This window comes from Mesocricetus auratus, unplaced genomic scaffold, assembly GCF_017639785.1.
Source record: "Mesocricetus auratus isolate SY011 unplaced genomic scaffold, BCM_Maur_2.0 Super-Scaffold_100007, whole genome shotgun sequence".
NCBI lineage: Eukaryota > Metazoa > Chordata > Mammalia > Rodentia > Cricetidae > Mesocricetus > Mesocricetus auratus.
The window spans coordinates 83,669,217-83,684,500 of record NW_024429191.1 but is presented as its reverse complement, the minus strand read 5'-3'; the positions used below and the strand labels follow the sequence as shown (position 1 = coordinate 83,684,500).

Below are 15,284 nucleotides of genomic sequence, written 5' to 3'. Positions count from 1 at the left end.
CTGTACCGGGGAGGCAGAAACAGGCAGCTCCCTGCTCACTTTGTGAATTCCAGGCCAGTGAGAGTCCCTGTCTCATAAAACAAGATATACAGTGTCCCAGGAATGACAGCTGAAGTTGTCCTTTTGTCAGCATAAGCACGCACATACATGTGTACTGCACTCACTCACACACACACACACACACACACACACACTCACACACACACACAAATAGGTATCAGATAGAGAAACACATTCGTGATGAAAGCTCATTGGGTAGGGATAAGCTACAATTGGCACCAGGCTTCTGCGTGAGGGAAGGCTACATCATGGGAGGGTAGGAACCTGTATCACACTGAAGAACTGAGGGCCTAGCTAAATGTGGGCTCCTCTGACCTTGTCACCATTTACCATGGGGAAATAGGCCTCTAAAACACTCTGAGGTAGGGACATCCAGACATACAGGTGAAACTGAATTCTCAAACATTGGGAGCGAGTACAGCTAGGAAACAGAAAGTGACAGAGGCAGAGCCTTTCTACACTGGAAGGCGAGTCCGCTGTGATCCTCTGACCCTCCAACCACAGCTGTTCTGTCACTGCCAAGCTTTTTCTTCTAACTATGCACCAATGCCCCTTAGGTAGATAACTCTGATCTTGTTGGTGCCAAACTCAAGTGGCAGCAGGATTTCAGAACAATGGGGCAACGTTGTATCTTGGCTTCTCTGAGCTGAAAAACCCAAAACAATTTATTCCATTAAACTATTCTGATTGAAGCAGGGGTGTGTCAGTTAATGAACACAGAGTAACAACTGCAAGACATGCAATGCATTTTGGAGATAGATTGTGATGAGTTAGTGAGGACACATGGGGGACAGAGGAGATGAATGTCTGGACTTTCATTCGTAAGCTGGTACCCACTAAGAGTAGCAAACGTGTCTTTCCCCTGCTCTCCTACCCTTCAGTAGCATATGGGAATGTCGTCTCTAATCCTCCTACTCTGACCCCTGGGAACAGCCTGACCAGGCGCAGGTGTCAATATTGTTAACAATTGTCTTCTTGGGTTTTCAAAGTATAGACTTATGCACCGGGTGTGATGGTGCACACCTTTAATGCCAGTACTCAGGAGGCAGAGACAGTAGTAGATCTTCGTGTATTCAAGACCAACCTGGTCTACATAGCACTTTCCAGGCCAGCCAGGGTTCCATAGAAAGGCCATGTGTAAGAAACAAAAGCAAAGAGCTTTACTATGGGAAGAGACAAGGGCACTAACCTATGAGAAATCTAACCATGGGAAGCCGGGCATGAGTCCCCAGGATCATTTGAGATCCATGGAAGCTAACCCAAGGGGCCATCTGCTAACAGTGGCACCATGTGGCAGTGAGAAGTCACAGCAGGCTGAACCTCTAGCTCCACTTGCTGGAACTAGAAAGTCAGTGACATCGTCTTTTCTTTCTTTCTTTCTTTCTTTCTTTCTTTCTTTCTTTTTTTTTTTTTTTTTTTTTGGTTCATGTGCCTTAGGGGTTCCTGGGTGGCATTTACAGATGTGACTGGTGCTGATGATGCAGCTGATCCAGGACATTAAAACAGCTGGGGTCCCTGGATTGGGATGTTCTGTGTGTCTGTCTTAGACCTGCTTCCTAATGTTTTCCCCTTTGCTCACTTTGAGAAGATAAAATTGTATGAGATTCACGTGTTGGTAGAGAGTGAGAGCTACCAAACCCAGTGTGGAAACTGGCATTGAGGTGGTCTTTGGGGGAATACTTGCTCTGAACATACAAAACAACTCTTCTGGTCCTAGGAACCAGTGTGCCTTCAGTTGGATATGGATCCCCGAAGGCCCATGTCTTAAGGGCCCCCAGACCGTGGACTATTGGGAAACAATGAAACAAGCTGGGGCCTGGTGAAAGGTCCTGAGGGGATCCCTGGCGATATCTCGTTTCTCTTTTTGCTCTACCTGCTTCCACCATGATGTACTGCCTAGATACAGGCCTAAAGGTCATAGTCATGTGACCACAGATGGAAAACTTCTAACTATAGTAGGAATCGTTCTTTCTTGTAGGTTGGCATACCTGATATTTGTCACGGTGACAGAAAGTGAGCAAATCCCTCACAGATTATAAGTTTGTAGAGGCAGGGACAGCAGTTTACCACTGTGCCTCTGTGGGTGTCCAGGAAGGAGGGAGACACCTTTGGTGTCTGACACTGCATCATGTGGAGCATGCTTTAGTTGTGAGGGTGGGAAAACCGGGATTCTGACTGGTGCCAAGACATTGCTTGCCCTAGACTGACCACTCGGGTTGCCAAATGGAAGCTCTCCTCAGAGTTCTGGAATGCAACCATTCGGCTTCATATAAAAGCTTTCAATTATGACATAAAGGAAGAATAAATAGATATCACAAAATCCATTTTATTTTTATCACAGCTAACGTCTCAGTAAACAGTTCATGGCAGCTCTGGAGGAGAGGCCTGACTTGATTCTTCAAGCCTTCACCAAGGTGGACACACTCCTTTCAAAGGGCAGTGGAGGAAGCTGAACTGCTAAAGCATGTGGTGGCACACAGGATCGGGGTGTGACAGAGCTGAGACCCATCTGCGTGTTAAGCACACACTCCGCCGTGGAGTTTATGAGCCTCCATCCCAGGGGATTTGTTTGCAGAAGATGAAAGCAGGCAGTTCTTTGTGGAGATGGAGAACAGATGTGAGGCTTTTACAAAAAGGAATTCAGAGTGTGACACCCTTGACCTATTGACCAGTTTCATGGAAGGATTTTACCTTGTATTGTAAAGCCCCCTCCCCTACAAAAAGTTAGGGAGTGACAGTGTATCCTTCTCATCCCAGCTCTCAGGAGGCTGAGGCTGGAGGATCACAAGTCTGAGGCCATCTTGTGCTGCATAGTAAGCCCTAGGTTTTTTGTTTGGCTATAAACTAACTAAGCTACTTCTCTGTCTAAATGTGAAGTTGCAGGGGGTTCCTGGGGTGAAGCTTAACCACCCAGCACCCCTTATGATGTCATCGGCACTGTATGAGAAGCAGGGGATGTGGACAGGGCACAGAGTTCTGATCCCTGCCCACTTATTTGCTGCCGACCCCTAAGGAGTCTTCTCCCTGAACTACATATGCAGCTCCTAGTTAGTCATCAGGGACCCCTGAGCCATGTTCTCCAGGGGATTACTGATGATCTTTCTCATTTGCTGTTTGAGGAGTGGGCAGTGGGAATGAGGGACGGGGCAAAGCCTTCCGCATGCTCCAGTGGGCAGTAAACACAGTAAGGAGTGGCAGGCTCTACCGCTGGTCAGAACAATCAGACTGAATTTCTAGAAACTGGAATTAACTCATAAGAGAAAGGTAAGCTCCAGATGACCTGGTGCAGCCCTGAAACCCTGTTTGAGGAGACAGGAGAAGACAGGAGAATACAGCCTCATATTCTATCTCTTCCTCCTCCGTGATCTACTCTTTCCTCCTCATAAAACGCTGGTAGCTGGAGTCTCACTGTTTCTGGTCAGCAATAATGTGAGCTGCACTCTTCTGCCTGTATGTCAGCGAACTGGCTTTCCTCATCTTTGTTCTGCTCTCTCTGCCTAGGGGCCCGTTTCCTCCTGTTTCTTTTGCAGGGCTGGTAGTTCAGATACAGTGTTATGGTGATCACGGCCATGCCAAGGGTGGAGATGATGATGATGAAGATGGTGGAGGAGGTGATCCCTTCATGCAGTCCTGTGTAGGCACAGAAGACAGAACTGGGGAGGGTGGGCTAAGGACAAGAAAAGCATTCCACCCCACAGCATCAGGGCTAAGGACAAGAAAAGCATTCCACCCCACAGCACCAAGCCCACTTCTCAGACACATGTCCTCCAGCCCAGGAGCATCTTGTCTCCCTCCACATTTGTGAGAATCCCAAATCTGGGCACACATGGGGGCGGGGTGCTTTCTAACCCAAGGCTGGCAGCTGGTGCAGGTACCTTGGACAATTACAGCAATGTCTTTGCTGACAGAGCCTAGCTGGTTAGTGGCTGTGCAGCAGTAGGTTCCAGTGTGGTTCTGGGTGGCCTTCTGCGGAACATCAAGGTCGATGATCACCCCATTCCAGATACACACCAGAGCTGGGGCGGGGTTTCCCTCTGGGATGCAGGCAAGCATCTGATCCATCCCTTCTACCCATATCTGGTTGCCAGGGCAGCTGGATTCCTCAAACCGAGGCTTGTCTGCAAAAGAGTCCCCAAAGGAGCCTAGTTCTTCGTCCTGCTCCCTTCTCACTTCCCTTCAGAGTCCTTCCCCTCCTTAGCTCAAATGTTGTTCCCTCAAACCAAGGAAAACACAATCAACTCCCTGCTTAGAACCAAGCTCATCCTCCTCCCTTCCCTGTGGCAAGGATTATGAGGTGCAGCCTAGGACATATTGATGGACTCAGGCTAAGTAACGCGGTTCCATTGGTGGGACTCAGGGCTTCACAATGGGTAAGGAGTGAACTCGGAAATAAGAATTTCCTCATTTTCCGAAACACAGACTGTGCTTTGGAATTTTTGCAGGCTTCACTCCTTAGCATCAGCCTCAGCTGTCTCCCAGGCACTGGCTCTCACTAAAGGTGTCTGACCACCAGAACCACTTGCCTTTCTGGGTGCAATCCCCATTTTGACCCCACGCACTTTCCCGAGGGCAAAGACAAGCTTAGGCGTGTTCCTTTTTTCTTCTTCTCTGGAGTTCTGAATTAGAAACTTGCAGCCTCTTTACTAACGAAGCTACCAGCCAAGAAGGGAAGCCAGGCGTCCCTGCCTTGTCAAGGGCCAGCAGGTCCTCTACTCACATAACACATGAAGCTGGATCTCGGTGGTTTTGAGCAGTCGCCGGCCCTGCACCTCCAGAGAGGCCTCACAGGAGAGATTCCGGCCATCATCTTCCTCCCTGGCAGTAAACAGAAGCCAGGCAGACTCCCCGGGAGCAGAGAGATTTGGGGCTCCCTCAAGCCGAAGAGTAGGGCTAGGTGATGTTAACACATGACCTGAGCAGGTCACATTAACGTCTGTCCCTGCCAGAGGGTAAGCATCCTCTACCTCCAGAATTGGTGGAGGGAAACCTACAAAGAAAGGAAAAACAACAGTGGGCATGTTTTAAAAACTGGAAATTTCAATAGGTGGCTGCTCCTGTCCTCTTGTTGCTGGAGGTCTCCCTTGGGCAAATGACAATGACAGAGGAGAGACTTTGGATAGCATTAATGTAATGTTTTTGTAAAGGCTGAAGACAGGGAGCCACAAGATGGCTTGAGGACTGAGAAGAGCTCCCTTCCAACAATACAGCATGCCCCCATTTGGCTATGTCTCTCCTGCAAGGACAGTAAGATGTCTTCTCATCATACAGGTTTCTTACTCAGCTCAAACGCTTATTCTAGATTGAAGTTCAAGCATCTGCAATTGCCCAATACGCAGGATAGGTTAGGAAACTGAGGACAGAAGCCACATAAAGCTACCATCATAATGCAGGTCCCTAACCCACCTCTGTCAGAGAAAGATGAAAGCTAAGCTAGCATTCACTTAAGAAGACACCCAGCAAAGGTTAGCAGGATAAATATCTACAGCCCAATCCACAGAACACTAGTGTGCAAACTCTCCTTAGCAGCCCCCAGTGTGGGAAGAGAGGTGGTCACGTACTGTAGACATGAACTGGTCTCCTGACTTTCTGCTCCACGGGACCCAGAGACACAAGGCAGGTCAGCTCCTGGTCTCCCGTCTCCATTGCAAGAATGGTGGCACTAGCCCATGCTGCATCCCCCTTCCAGGAGGAGAAGGGGCTCAGCTCCTGGTCTTCCAGGAACATCCGGAAGACAGCTTCCTGGGCAGGAAACACCCTAGTCACTTCACAGCTCACGGTCTCTGCCACCCCAACCTCCAGGAGTGAAGACACCCCAATCTGCGGACTCTGAGAGAATTCTGCCAAGCAATTGGGAAAAGGAAGGAAAGAAGGAAAGCTGTAAGTCACGTGTCACATAGGACCCCACGGCAGGGAATGGTGAATTAGAGGTGGGTTCCAGTCACCCTCGCTTCCTAAACATGTGGGGACAGGGTCCCCAGAGGCAAGACAGACCCTGGACTCTCTTCATGCCTGGACTCTGACTCACCAAAGATCCGGAGCTCCTTGGTGGCTGAGCTGCCATGAAACAGCCCTCCACCTTGTGGGCTCAGGTCCAGCTCTGCGCGGCAGGAGAAATTGCACTTGTCGTTCTCCCGTTGGGCTCTGACATTGACAGCAACTTCAGCTCTTTGGGATGCCGCAGATGCACTCATGAAGTCCTTTCTGTGTAGTTCTTGGTCACCCTGGAGCAGGGTGAGGGTGAGGCTCTGCAGGGGTGCCACACTAGGCACGTGACACTTCACTGTGAAAGCTTCCTCCGTGGTTACCCACTCGGGCTGTAAGTCCAGGATCACCTGCTCTGGTGGCTCTTTAAGACAAAAAGACAAGCCTTGGTGAGGCAGCTCACCTCCAGAAAGAAATGACAGTGCAGGAAGTGACCACTACCCTTAAGGCTTCATTCGCTAAATCAATCTCCCACTCTCTGTTCACCGAAGGTGGCCATGGCCAAGAATTGTGACATCTAAGAGGAAGTTCCTTGTTTTGAATTTTCCGACCATTCTGGAACTTTTTATCTCTTATCAGTGATGTTTTAGAGGCATGAGAAGCTTGGTGGTGGTGGTGGTGGTGTGTGTGTATGTGTGTGTGTGTGTGTGTGTGTGTGTGTGTGTGTGTGTGGTGTGGGGGGGGCTGTGGTGTGTGGTGTATTGTGTGGTGTGTGTGTGATATGTGTGTGTGGTGTGTATGTGGTGTGTGTGTGGTGTGTATGTGTGTGTGTGTGGTGGGGGTGTATGTGGGGGTATATGTGTGGTGTGTGATGTGTGTGTGTGTGTGTGTGTGGTGTGTGTGGTGTGTGATGTGTGTCTGTGTGTATGTGTGTATGTGTGTGGTGTGTGTGTGTGTGGTGTGTGTGTGGGGGGTGTGTGTATGGTGTGTGTGTGTGTGGTGTGTGTGTGTTTTCTTCCACTCATTCTTTTTTTTTTTTCGGTTTTTTTCCGAGGCAGGGTTTCTCTGTGGCTTTGGAGGCTGTCCTGGAACTCACTCTGTAGACCAGACTGGCCTCGAACTCACAGAGATCCGCCTGCCTCTGCCTCCTGAGTGCTGGGATTAAAGGCGTCCACCACCAACGCCCGGCTTCTTCCACTCATTCTTATCTTTGCTATGCAAGATGGCTCCCTGTAGGACCCGGTTTACCAGTCCCAACAACCTCTCTCCCGAGGTGTTGGGAACGGCTTGGACCATAGCCTTCTCTAACTACCCAGCTTAAAAGACTGTTTTAAGTCTTTTAAGTCCAGCAATCCCTGGAGAGCTGGCAACAAATAAACTGGCATTAATTTTACACTTGCCTGGTCACTCAGAAACTGGCATTTTTAGCGTCTGCTCCCCATATCTTCTGTGTATTCTTAAGTATGCCACATGGCTAATGGTGGACACTCAGAAGACAGCCTCTTCAAAGGGAGAGAATCCTGACGGTGTGACTGAATCTCTACTTGGGGGCCAGGGTGGGGTTGTTTCTCTCCTTTAAGTAAGACCCCTGTCTAAGTCTTCCCTGGAGAAGATGCATGTTTTGTTTTCCGCTCCTCTCCTCTGGACACTCACGGTACATGGTGATGTCAAGCACCGCGTCCTTCTGGACCCCTGCACAGGAGAAGAAGCACTGCAGGACAGAGTCCTCTGTGATGTCCTCCAGCAGGAACTCCTTCCACTGAGGCCCTTTGGCCAGCTGGGTTTTCTTGAAGAAGGTCTCGATTCCACTGGGCCCAGGATCTGGGCAGGTGGTGCTGCAGTTGATAGTTAGCGACTGTCCAAACTTCACCAGGGCCGGATTTGGCCAAACAGACACTTCAAATATCTCTTCTGTGGTCCCTGAAAGGAAGCACACAAGCCAAAAGCTGGTGAGGACCAGGAAGGAGAGCAGCATGAACTCTGATGGATGCTCTCTCCATCAGATCTAGGCTGGAGAAGAGGGAACCTGCTCGGGATCTGAAGAATAAACCTGTAATCAAACCTTAATCCCGACCTCGGTCTCCTGCTCCTCTGCCCTGGGGTCTAGATTTTTATCACAGAGTCTAAGGAGGTGCTGAAAGCCATGCCCAGGGAAGCTCTCAGAGGCCTTAGCCACTCTCTGGGCTCATGCACTAAACACCCTAATGGGGTCTTTGTTCTTCTACTGCAAAGCAATATTTCTCTCAAGTACTTATGGCCAGGAATGACTAAAACTGCAGAGCCTGGATTCCCGCTCTGACAGAGTGACTACCCGCTAGTGAAGATGGGACCTGGAGATCTGCCTGACAACAAAACAGCCTCATGGGACCCTTCTATACCCACAGCCATGAGTACTAGTGACTCAGGGAAGCCCGCTTGCTTACTTATCTCCCGTAGAATTTTCTATCTATTCTCAGAGATTACACCACTTTACTTTGTGATACCATGAAAAGGAATGTTTTCAACATTTGCAAGTTTAATCTATATATTATGGTTTGGATCTCTTTTGTTTTGTTTTGTTTGTTTGTTTGAGACAGGGTGTCTCTGTGTAGCTTTGGAGGCTCTCCTGGAACTCGCTCTGTAGACCAGGCTGGCCTCAAACTCACAGAGATCCACCTGCCTCTGCCTCCTGAGTGCTGGGATTAAAGGCATGTGCCACCAATGCCCAGCTACGAATTGGATCTTAAATGTCTCCAGAAGCCCATGTGCTAGAAGCTTGTTGCCAGCAGGTGGCACTATGGAAGCAGTAGGACCTTTAGACAGTTTTATACAGATTTAAAATATGTATGTTTGTGTGTGTGGATGCTCTGCTGCCTATACATCTGTGTGTCATGTTCCTGCAGTGCCCACAGAGGAGGGCCTCAGGGTTCTGGGACTGGAGTTGCAGAGGGTCCTGCATGTATCTATGCAGCAGTTGTATGTGTGGTGCCTGAGGAGGGCAGAGGAGGATGCTGGGTCCCTGGAACAGTACAGAACGGTTGTCAATAGCAACATGGGTCCTGAGGACTAAGTCTAGGGCCTCTGCAAGAGCAACCTTGCTCTTTGCTGCTCAGCTATCTCTCCAGCCCCAAGGAAAATATATATATATATTTTGTTCCCTGAAAATCTGTCATTTAGGAAAGTATTTTTGAGAAGATAAAGGAGGTGCTGGTCCATTGCTTGACTAACATGCACAAACCCCAGAGTTCGATCCCCAGTATAAAACTGGGCTGGAGAGATGGCTCCGTGGTTAAGAGCACTGGCTGCTCTTCCAAAGGACCTGAATTCAATTCCCAGCACCACATGGTGGCTCACAGTCATCTGCAACTCCAGTCCTAGAGCCCTGAGGCCCTCCTCTGTGGGCACTGCATAAACATGACACACAGACATATAGGCAGCAGAGCATCCACACACATAAACATACATATTTTAAATCTGTATAAAACTGTCATAATGGCATATGCCTGTAAGCCTAACACTCAGGAAGTAGAAGCATGGGGAGTTTGAGGTCAGCCTGGGGTGTGGACATTGTCTCTAAATAAAATTTTCAACTTAAAAAAATAAAATGATGGCAGTACAGCTCATCATCTCCAGTTAGGGGCGTGAATGTATGTGCTCAGTTCACTTTCTCCTCTTACTGCAGGGTCCTAGTGAATGGAGTGGACCACCCACAGTGTGTCTCTCCCCACTTCAATTAACCCAACCAAGGTAATCCCCCATGGGCATGGGCAGAGGCCAGTCTCTAAGGTGATCCTAGATCCATCAAGTTGACAACCAAGATTAAGCATCACCCCATTGCCCTCTGCATGTGTACTGTGCCACACAGTGGCTAAAGACACTTTTCTAGGTAGCCTCACCTGAACAAGGGATCAAGGCCAGCAGGGTCCAGATACCAAGCAGAAGCATTTTCATTCTTGGGAGAAAGACCAAAAGCTGGGGGAAAGAAAAGAAAGAAGTGCTGGAGACTTTGCCATTACATTTTCATAAAAACTTTATGGGTCTGAGTGTTTTCCCGGCTGTGTGTTTGTGTGCTGTGTGGTCAGAGGAGGCGCTGGATCCCGAGACTGGAGTTATAGATGGCTGTGAACCACCATGTAGCTTCTGGGAGTCAAACCTGTGCAAGAGCAACCGGTGCTCTCAATTCTGAGCCAACTCTCCAGTCCAGAGAATAATTTTATGAATAAAAATGTACAAAAGGGCCAGGCGTTGGTGGCGCACGCCTTTAATCCCAGCACTCGGGAGGCAGAGGCAGGTGGATCTCTGTAAGTTCGAGACCAGCCTGGACTACCAAGCGAGTTCCAGGACAGCCTCCAAAGCCACAGAGAAACCCTGTCTCAAAAAAACCAAAAAAAAAAAATGTACAAAAGGAAGCCATGTGCTGCAGAGTCTGCTATAGTCAAGACCTTGAGGTGGAAACAGGAGGATCCGGAGTTCAAGGTTAACTTCCTTGAAGAATCAGAGGCCAGCCTGGGCTACTTCATCTCAAAAAAGAAAAGGACCGGAGAGGCCAGGCTGGTCTACAGAACAAGTTCCAGAACAGCCAGGACCTACACCCTGTCTCAAAAACCCCAACTAAACAAACAAACAAACAAAACAAAACACATTTAGCTAGGCAGTGGTGGTGCACACCTTTAATCCCACCTCTTGGGAGGCAGAGGCAGGTGGATCTCTGTGAGTTTGAGGGCCAGCCTGGTCTTCAAAGAGAGTTCCAGGACAGCCTCCAAACTTACAGAGAAACTCTGTCTCGAAAAACCAAAAAATTAAAATAAAATAATAAAGAAAAAAAAGAAAAAGAAACTACTGGAGAACACACACACACACACACACACACACACACACACGTGCGTGCGCGCCTCTCAGTGTGGTGTTTTGAAAGAACTTCCTGCGTCTAACTGATGTGAGTTTGGAGGGTGTTTGATTATGGTTTCCCAGGTGGGTTTATCGTGTCTCTCCTTTTACTAGCCTGCTTTGTCTACTAGACTGAGAGGTGAAATCCTGCAGTGTTTATTGGCCCTGCTCAGTGGAAAGTGACCCTGAATCTAGAGGGCACAGTCACTGGAAGTTTGCTCTCTGATGTAAGGGAGAAATGTTTCAACCTGGCTTCTTCAGGACCTCTAGGAAGCGTCTCAAGACCATCGTCTCTCCCCGATTCTCCACCACATTCAGCAAACAGGCTTCCACCTCCATCTTCCCAGTCCATGCTCAGGTCAGTCACCTTACCTGTGTTTTCTTTCAAAACCACTCCAAACAAAACAAAACAAATACTAACTTCTTCTGAAAGTTTCCTTTACCCCTCCCATCCTGCCCTCTTTATCTCTTTCTCCATGGGGAGGCAACCTCAGCTTCTGCTGTGCTAGACAAGCGCTCTACACTGAGCTACGTCCCCAGCCTGAAAGAAGGGTTTTTTGCTTCTTTTGATTTGGGAGTTGGTTATGTTTTGTTTTATTTTGGATTTGGTCATATATATATATATATACATATATATATATATATATATATATATATCTCAGGCATATCAGAACTAATACTTCCAAGTGAACATTACTTTTCCAAAATAACCACTTTAAACTAAGCATGGTGGTGCATGCCTTTAATCCCAGCACTTGAGAGGCCTCAGAGGTAGATGGATCTCTGTGAGTTCCAGGCCAGCCAAGGCTACAGAGAACCTGTCTAAACACACTTTGGGAGGACATGAGCTTATTCCAGAGATGATACCATTATTCAAAATCTGTGGGTGTGATTTATAATGTCTTTTAAGTTACATAAGAAAAATCATTATTAAATTATCCTTTTTCCATGTGCAAAAAAGAGAAAAAGATATTAATCACAGAAACTGCCAAACTTATCTCTAGTGACTTACATCTCTTTCCTCAGGTCTGTCATTATTTAACATATTCTAAAGAATACCTTAACTAGACTCTGAAGGAATTTCCAGAGGCAAGCTGAATAAAAACTCTGAAGGAAATGCACCAAAGCCCCCAGATGAGCCAGATGTTATGTTATCCATGTTTTTTTATAAACGTATTGTTGAGCATGCCAGGCTCTTAGTAAGATGGGGAAGAAACAGTGGGCGGTTGTGGCGCACGCCTTTAATCCCAGCACTCGGGAGGCAGAGGCAGGTAGGTCTCTTTGAGTTAGAGGTCAGCCTGGTCTATAAAGTAAGTTCCAGGACAGCCAGGGCTACATAGTGAGACCCTGTCTCGAAAAACAACAAAAAGATAACAGCTTTATTTAAGTTTAGTAAAAAGACAAATGTAAAAAGGTAGTTGCTAAACGCTGTAATAAAACAGTGAGGTGGCTGTACCTCAGTGACAGAGTGCTTGTCCACCATCCCAAGGCCCTGGGTTCAAACTCTCGAATGTGAGGAGGTAGACGTTCTAAATGTTTTGTTAACTTTACACAAGATATAGAAAGTATTGGTTGGGGATATGGAGGACCTGAGTTCACAACCCCACTCGCCAAATGGAAAGCTGGATGTGGCTATGCAAGCCTGTAACCCCAGCCCTGAAAAAGGCCAAGACAGGATGGTTGGGTCTGGCTGGTCAGCAGTCTAGCTCCAGGTCCAGTGAGAGGCGCTGTCTCAAAGAACAGACGCACGTCGGTCAAACTGGTCGGTTTTCCTTGTAGTTGCTACTAGTTTATGTCTGTGCCTCAAGTCAGCAAAGAAAGCAGGGAGAGAGTGAGAGTTGGTTTTGGTCATACACACACACACCCATCCCTACACGTGTGTCTTCTTTCTTTCTTTCTTTCTTTCTTTCTTTCTTTCTTTCTTTCTTTTCTTCCTTCCTTCCTACCTTCCCTTCCTTCCTTCCTTCCTTCCTTTCTCTCTTTTCTGTTTTCTTTTTTTGAGACAGGATCTTGCTCTATAGCCCAGGCTAACTTGGATGTATCTCAGGCTGGTCTTGAACTCAGTGCTCAAACACTGAATTTGTGCCACCACACCAGGTTCCCAGACACACTTTGCTCCATGCTACTCCATGCCCTCCTCTGACTTGCCTACCAAGCCCACAGCTCTAACCCTTCACTGTCGCTATCAGCACACATGTGACCTGTCTAAATTCCTTTATTTATTCTGTAAATTACATCCCAACTTAAATGGCTTGAGCAGTCCCATCCTGTCCCCCGCCCCCCATTTTTTAAAGACAAAGTCTTATGTAGCCCTGGCTGACCTTGAACTTGCTAGGTAGCTGTGGATGACTTGGAATTCCTGATCCTCCTGCCTCCACCTCCCTAATGCTGGGATTGCAGGGGTGCACACACTCTGGGAGACGGGCTGGAGGAGCAGACCTCACACGGATGTGCTGTGTCAGCTCCCACAGCATCATGTGTCCAGACTGGGACTCTCACGTGCCCCGTATACTCAAGGGCACCCACAATTTCAGTCCATGCTACGGTTTTCCTTTCCTATAGTATACACTGCTGCTAACCCATTTATACTGGACAGCCGTTACCAGGGACAAAACCTAAATAAACCCCTTGATTTTATTTGCTCTCAGTTGACTTAAAAATCACGAATTTTGAAGATCACACATCTTAGCAGTCCAGAGTTAGTCTCCCAGTGGCTCTACTGTAGATTCCAACCCTGACAGGTGTGTTGGGATCCGTTGCCTAGGTTGGGTTTTTAACACCCTGAAGACTGCTTCCACTGAAAACTCTCTTTACTCCAGCCTCAGACAGGGTGACAGGAAAGGATAAAAAGACCGACCGTCTTCAGACTTCGACTCAGACTTGCACAAAGACAGGTGGGACCTCTTGAAACTAATTTGACCTATCCTCCTTTAAAGTCATCTAGCGTCGGTGACTACGTGGTCATCAGACCACGAAACTAAGCAGCATGGCCTAACCCCGAGTCCTCACCTCAGAAAACTTGATCGCTACCGTCAGCAGCCAACCTTTCTCCCTCCCTGACAGTCACGATATACCCTTCATCTCTAGTCCCTCACTCCTTAGAATTGAGAAGTTGATTTCGAGCAGTTTCCAGCTCTTCCATCTTTGGCCACTAAATAAAGGTCTCTCTCGACACGGGCTTAGGGTTGGGGCGGCATGGTGGTATGACAGGAACACTTTCCCCAAGTTTCCTAGCCTGTGTCTCTCCCGGGGACGGTAAGTTCCATGAAGGCAAGGGCTCTTTGTTTTATCCGCTGATGGGTCCCAAGAGACTGGAGACGTTATAGTCGATTAGCAATTCCCAAAGGCTGAACCAAAGAAAATATAAGCTAATTCTTGTGGCCCAAGCACTTGGGTGTAAAGAGCTTGGTTCCCTCTAGCTGGGGCTGGGGCGTGCACACAACTGGACCTGAAGGCATTTAAAGACATTGTTTAAAACATTTAAAAATATGTGGGAAACAGAATCTTGTTCGCCAGGTATGTGGGCGAACTCGCCCACCAGCCGACCCTTCACTGGATTTCACAGGTAAAAACCGACAAGAACCCAAGCAAACCAAATAGAACCCAAATCCTCACTGAGTCGGAGCTGTCCGCTCGTCCCTCTTGCCTTACTGGCCGCTCCTGGGTGCTCGGGAACCACAGCGTCGCCACCGCGCTCCAAACCGCCGCGCGCTGTGACCGTTGGGTCCGCGCACCTGGCGGGGGCGCTCTGCGCCGGTGCTGCGCGGTGGGTTCCCCAGATCTGCCCGGAAACTCGTGACGCTACTCAGGCTCTCAACCTGGTTGGCTGAGAGGAGAAGCGGGCCCAAACACCTTAAAAGAGCCTGGGCCGCAAAAAGCCAGTTCAAGCACTAGGGGTAGATAAATCCTGGTCCCACTGCCAGTGGCCCCACAGACTGTCTGTCCGCGCCACACTACTGTCGCCCACGATCAGAGGGCCTAGTTTGGTCCTATGCAGGTTCCCCGCTGTCAGCCCAGAGTCAGAGAGCTCCCACTAGCTCAGGTCAGCTGTCAATGTGAGTGTCCCCAAACTGGTCTTGACACCTTTGCTCAGGTTATCGCTCTCTCTCTCCTCAGCTGGACTCGGGGAGCTTGGCCCAATGCTTACCTTGTGGATCTCTGCTTCTGCTTCCATCAGTTACTGGATGAAGACCCGTGTTTATCTTTCTGGGTCTCGGTTACCTTACTCAGGATGTTTTTTTCTTTTTTCTTTTTTCTAGTTCCATTCATTTATCTGCAAATTTCAAGATGTCATTGCTGAGTGGTACTCCATTGTGTGTAGATGTACCACATTTTCTTTATCCATTCTTCGGCTGAGGGGCATCTAGGTTGTTTCTTGATTCTCTTTGGAGATATACCTTGCTCAGCCTAGACATGGGGAAGCGCCATGATCTAGC

General features: G+C 48.3%; 1 protein-coding gene across 4 annotated transcripts; it reads right to left on the bottom strand.

Annotated features, from left to right (window-relative positions):
* Nucleotides 1-2,366: 2,366 nt before the first annotated feature.
* On the bottom strand, nucleotides 2,367-14,546 carry LOC101843854 (intercellular adhesion molecule 5). 4 transcript variants are annotated; one of them, XM_013113226.3, is made up of 8 exons: nucleotides 14,464-14,546; nucleotides 9,858-9,933; nucleotides 7,636-7,902; nucleotides 6,086-6,406; nucleotides 5,619-5,897; nucleotides 4,778-5,047; nucleotides 3,936-4,178; nucleotides 2,367-3,690 (listed from the first exon to the last, which is right to left on the bottom strand). In XM_013113226.3, exons 2-8 carry the CDS (start codon nucleotides 9,910-9,912, stop codon nucleotides 3,479-3,481), a joined length of 1,647 nt encoding a protein of 548 aa, XP_012968680.1. In that variant the 5' UTR covers nucleotides 9,913-9,933; nucleotides 14,464-14,546; the 3' UTR covers nucleotides 2,367-3,478. The 4 variants fall into 4 exon arrangements, with proteins under 4 accessions (XP_012968680.1, XP_040605882.1, XP_040605881.1 ...); XM_040749948.1 differs by having other exon boundaries at nucleotides 5,619-5,795; XM_040749947.1 differs by lacking the exon at nucleotides 14,464-14,546 and adding an exon at nucleotides 13,858-14,186.
* Between the last annotated feature and the right edge of the window lie 738 nt (nucleotides 14,547-15,284).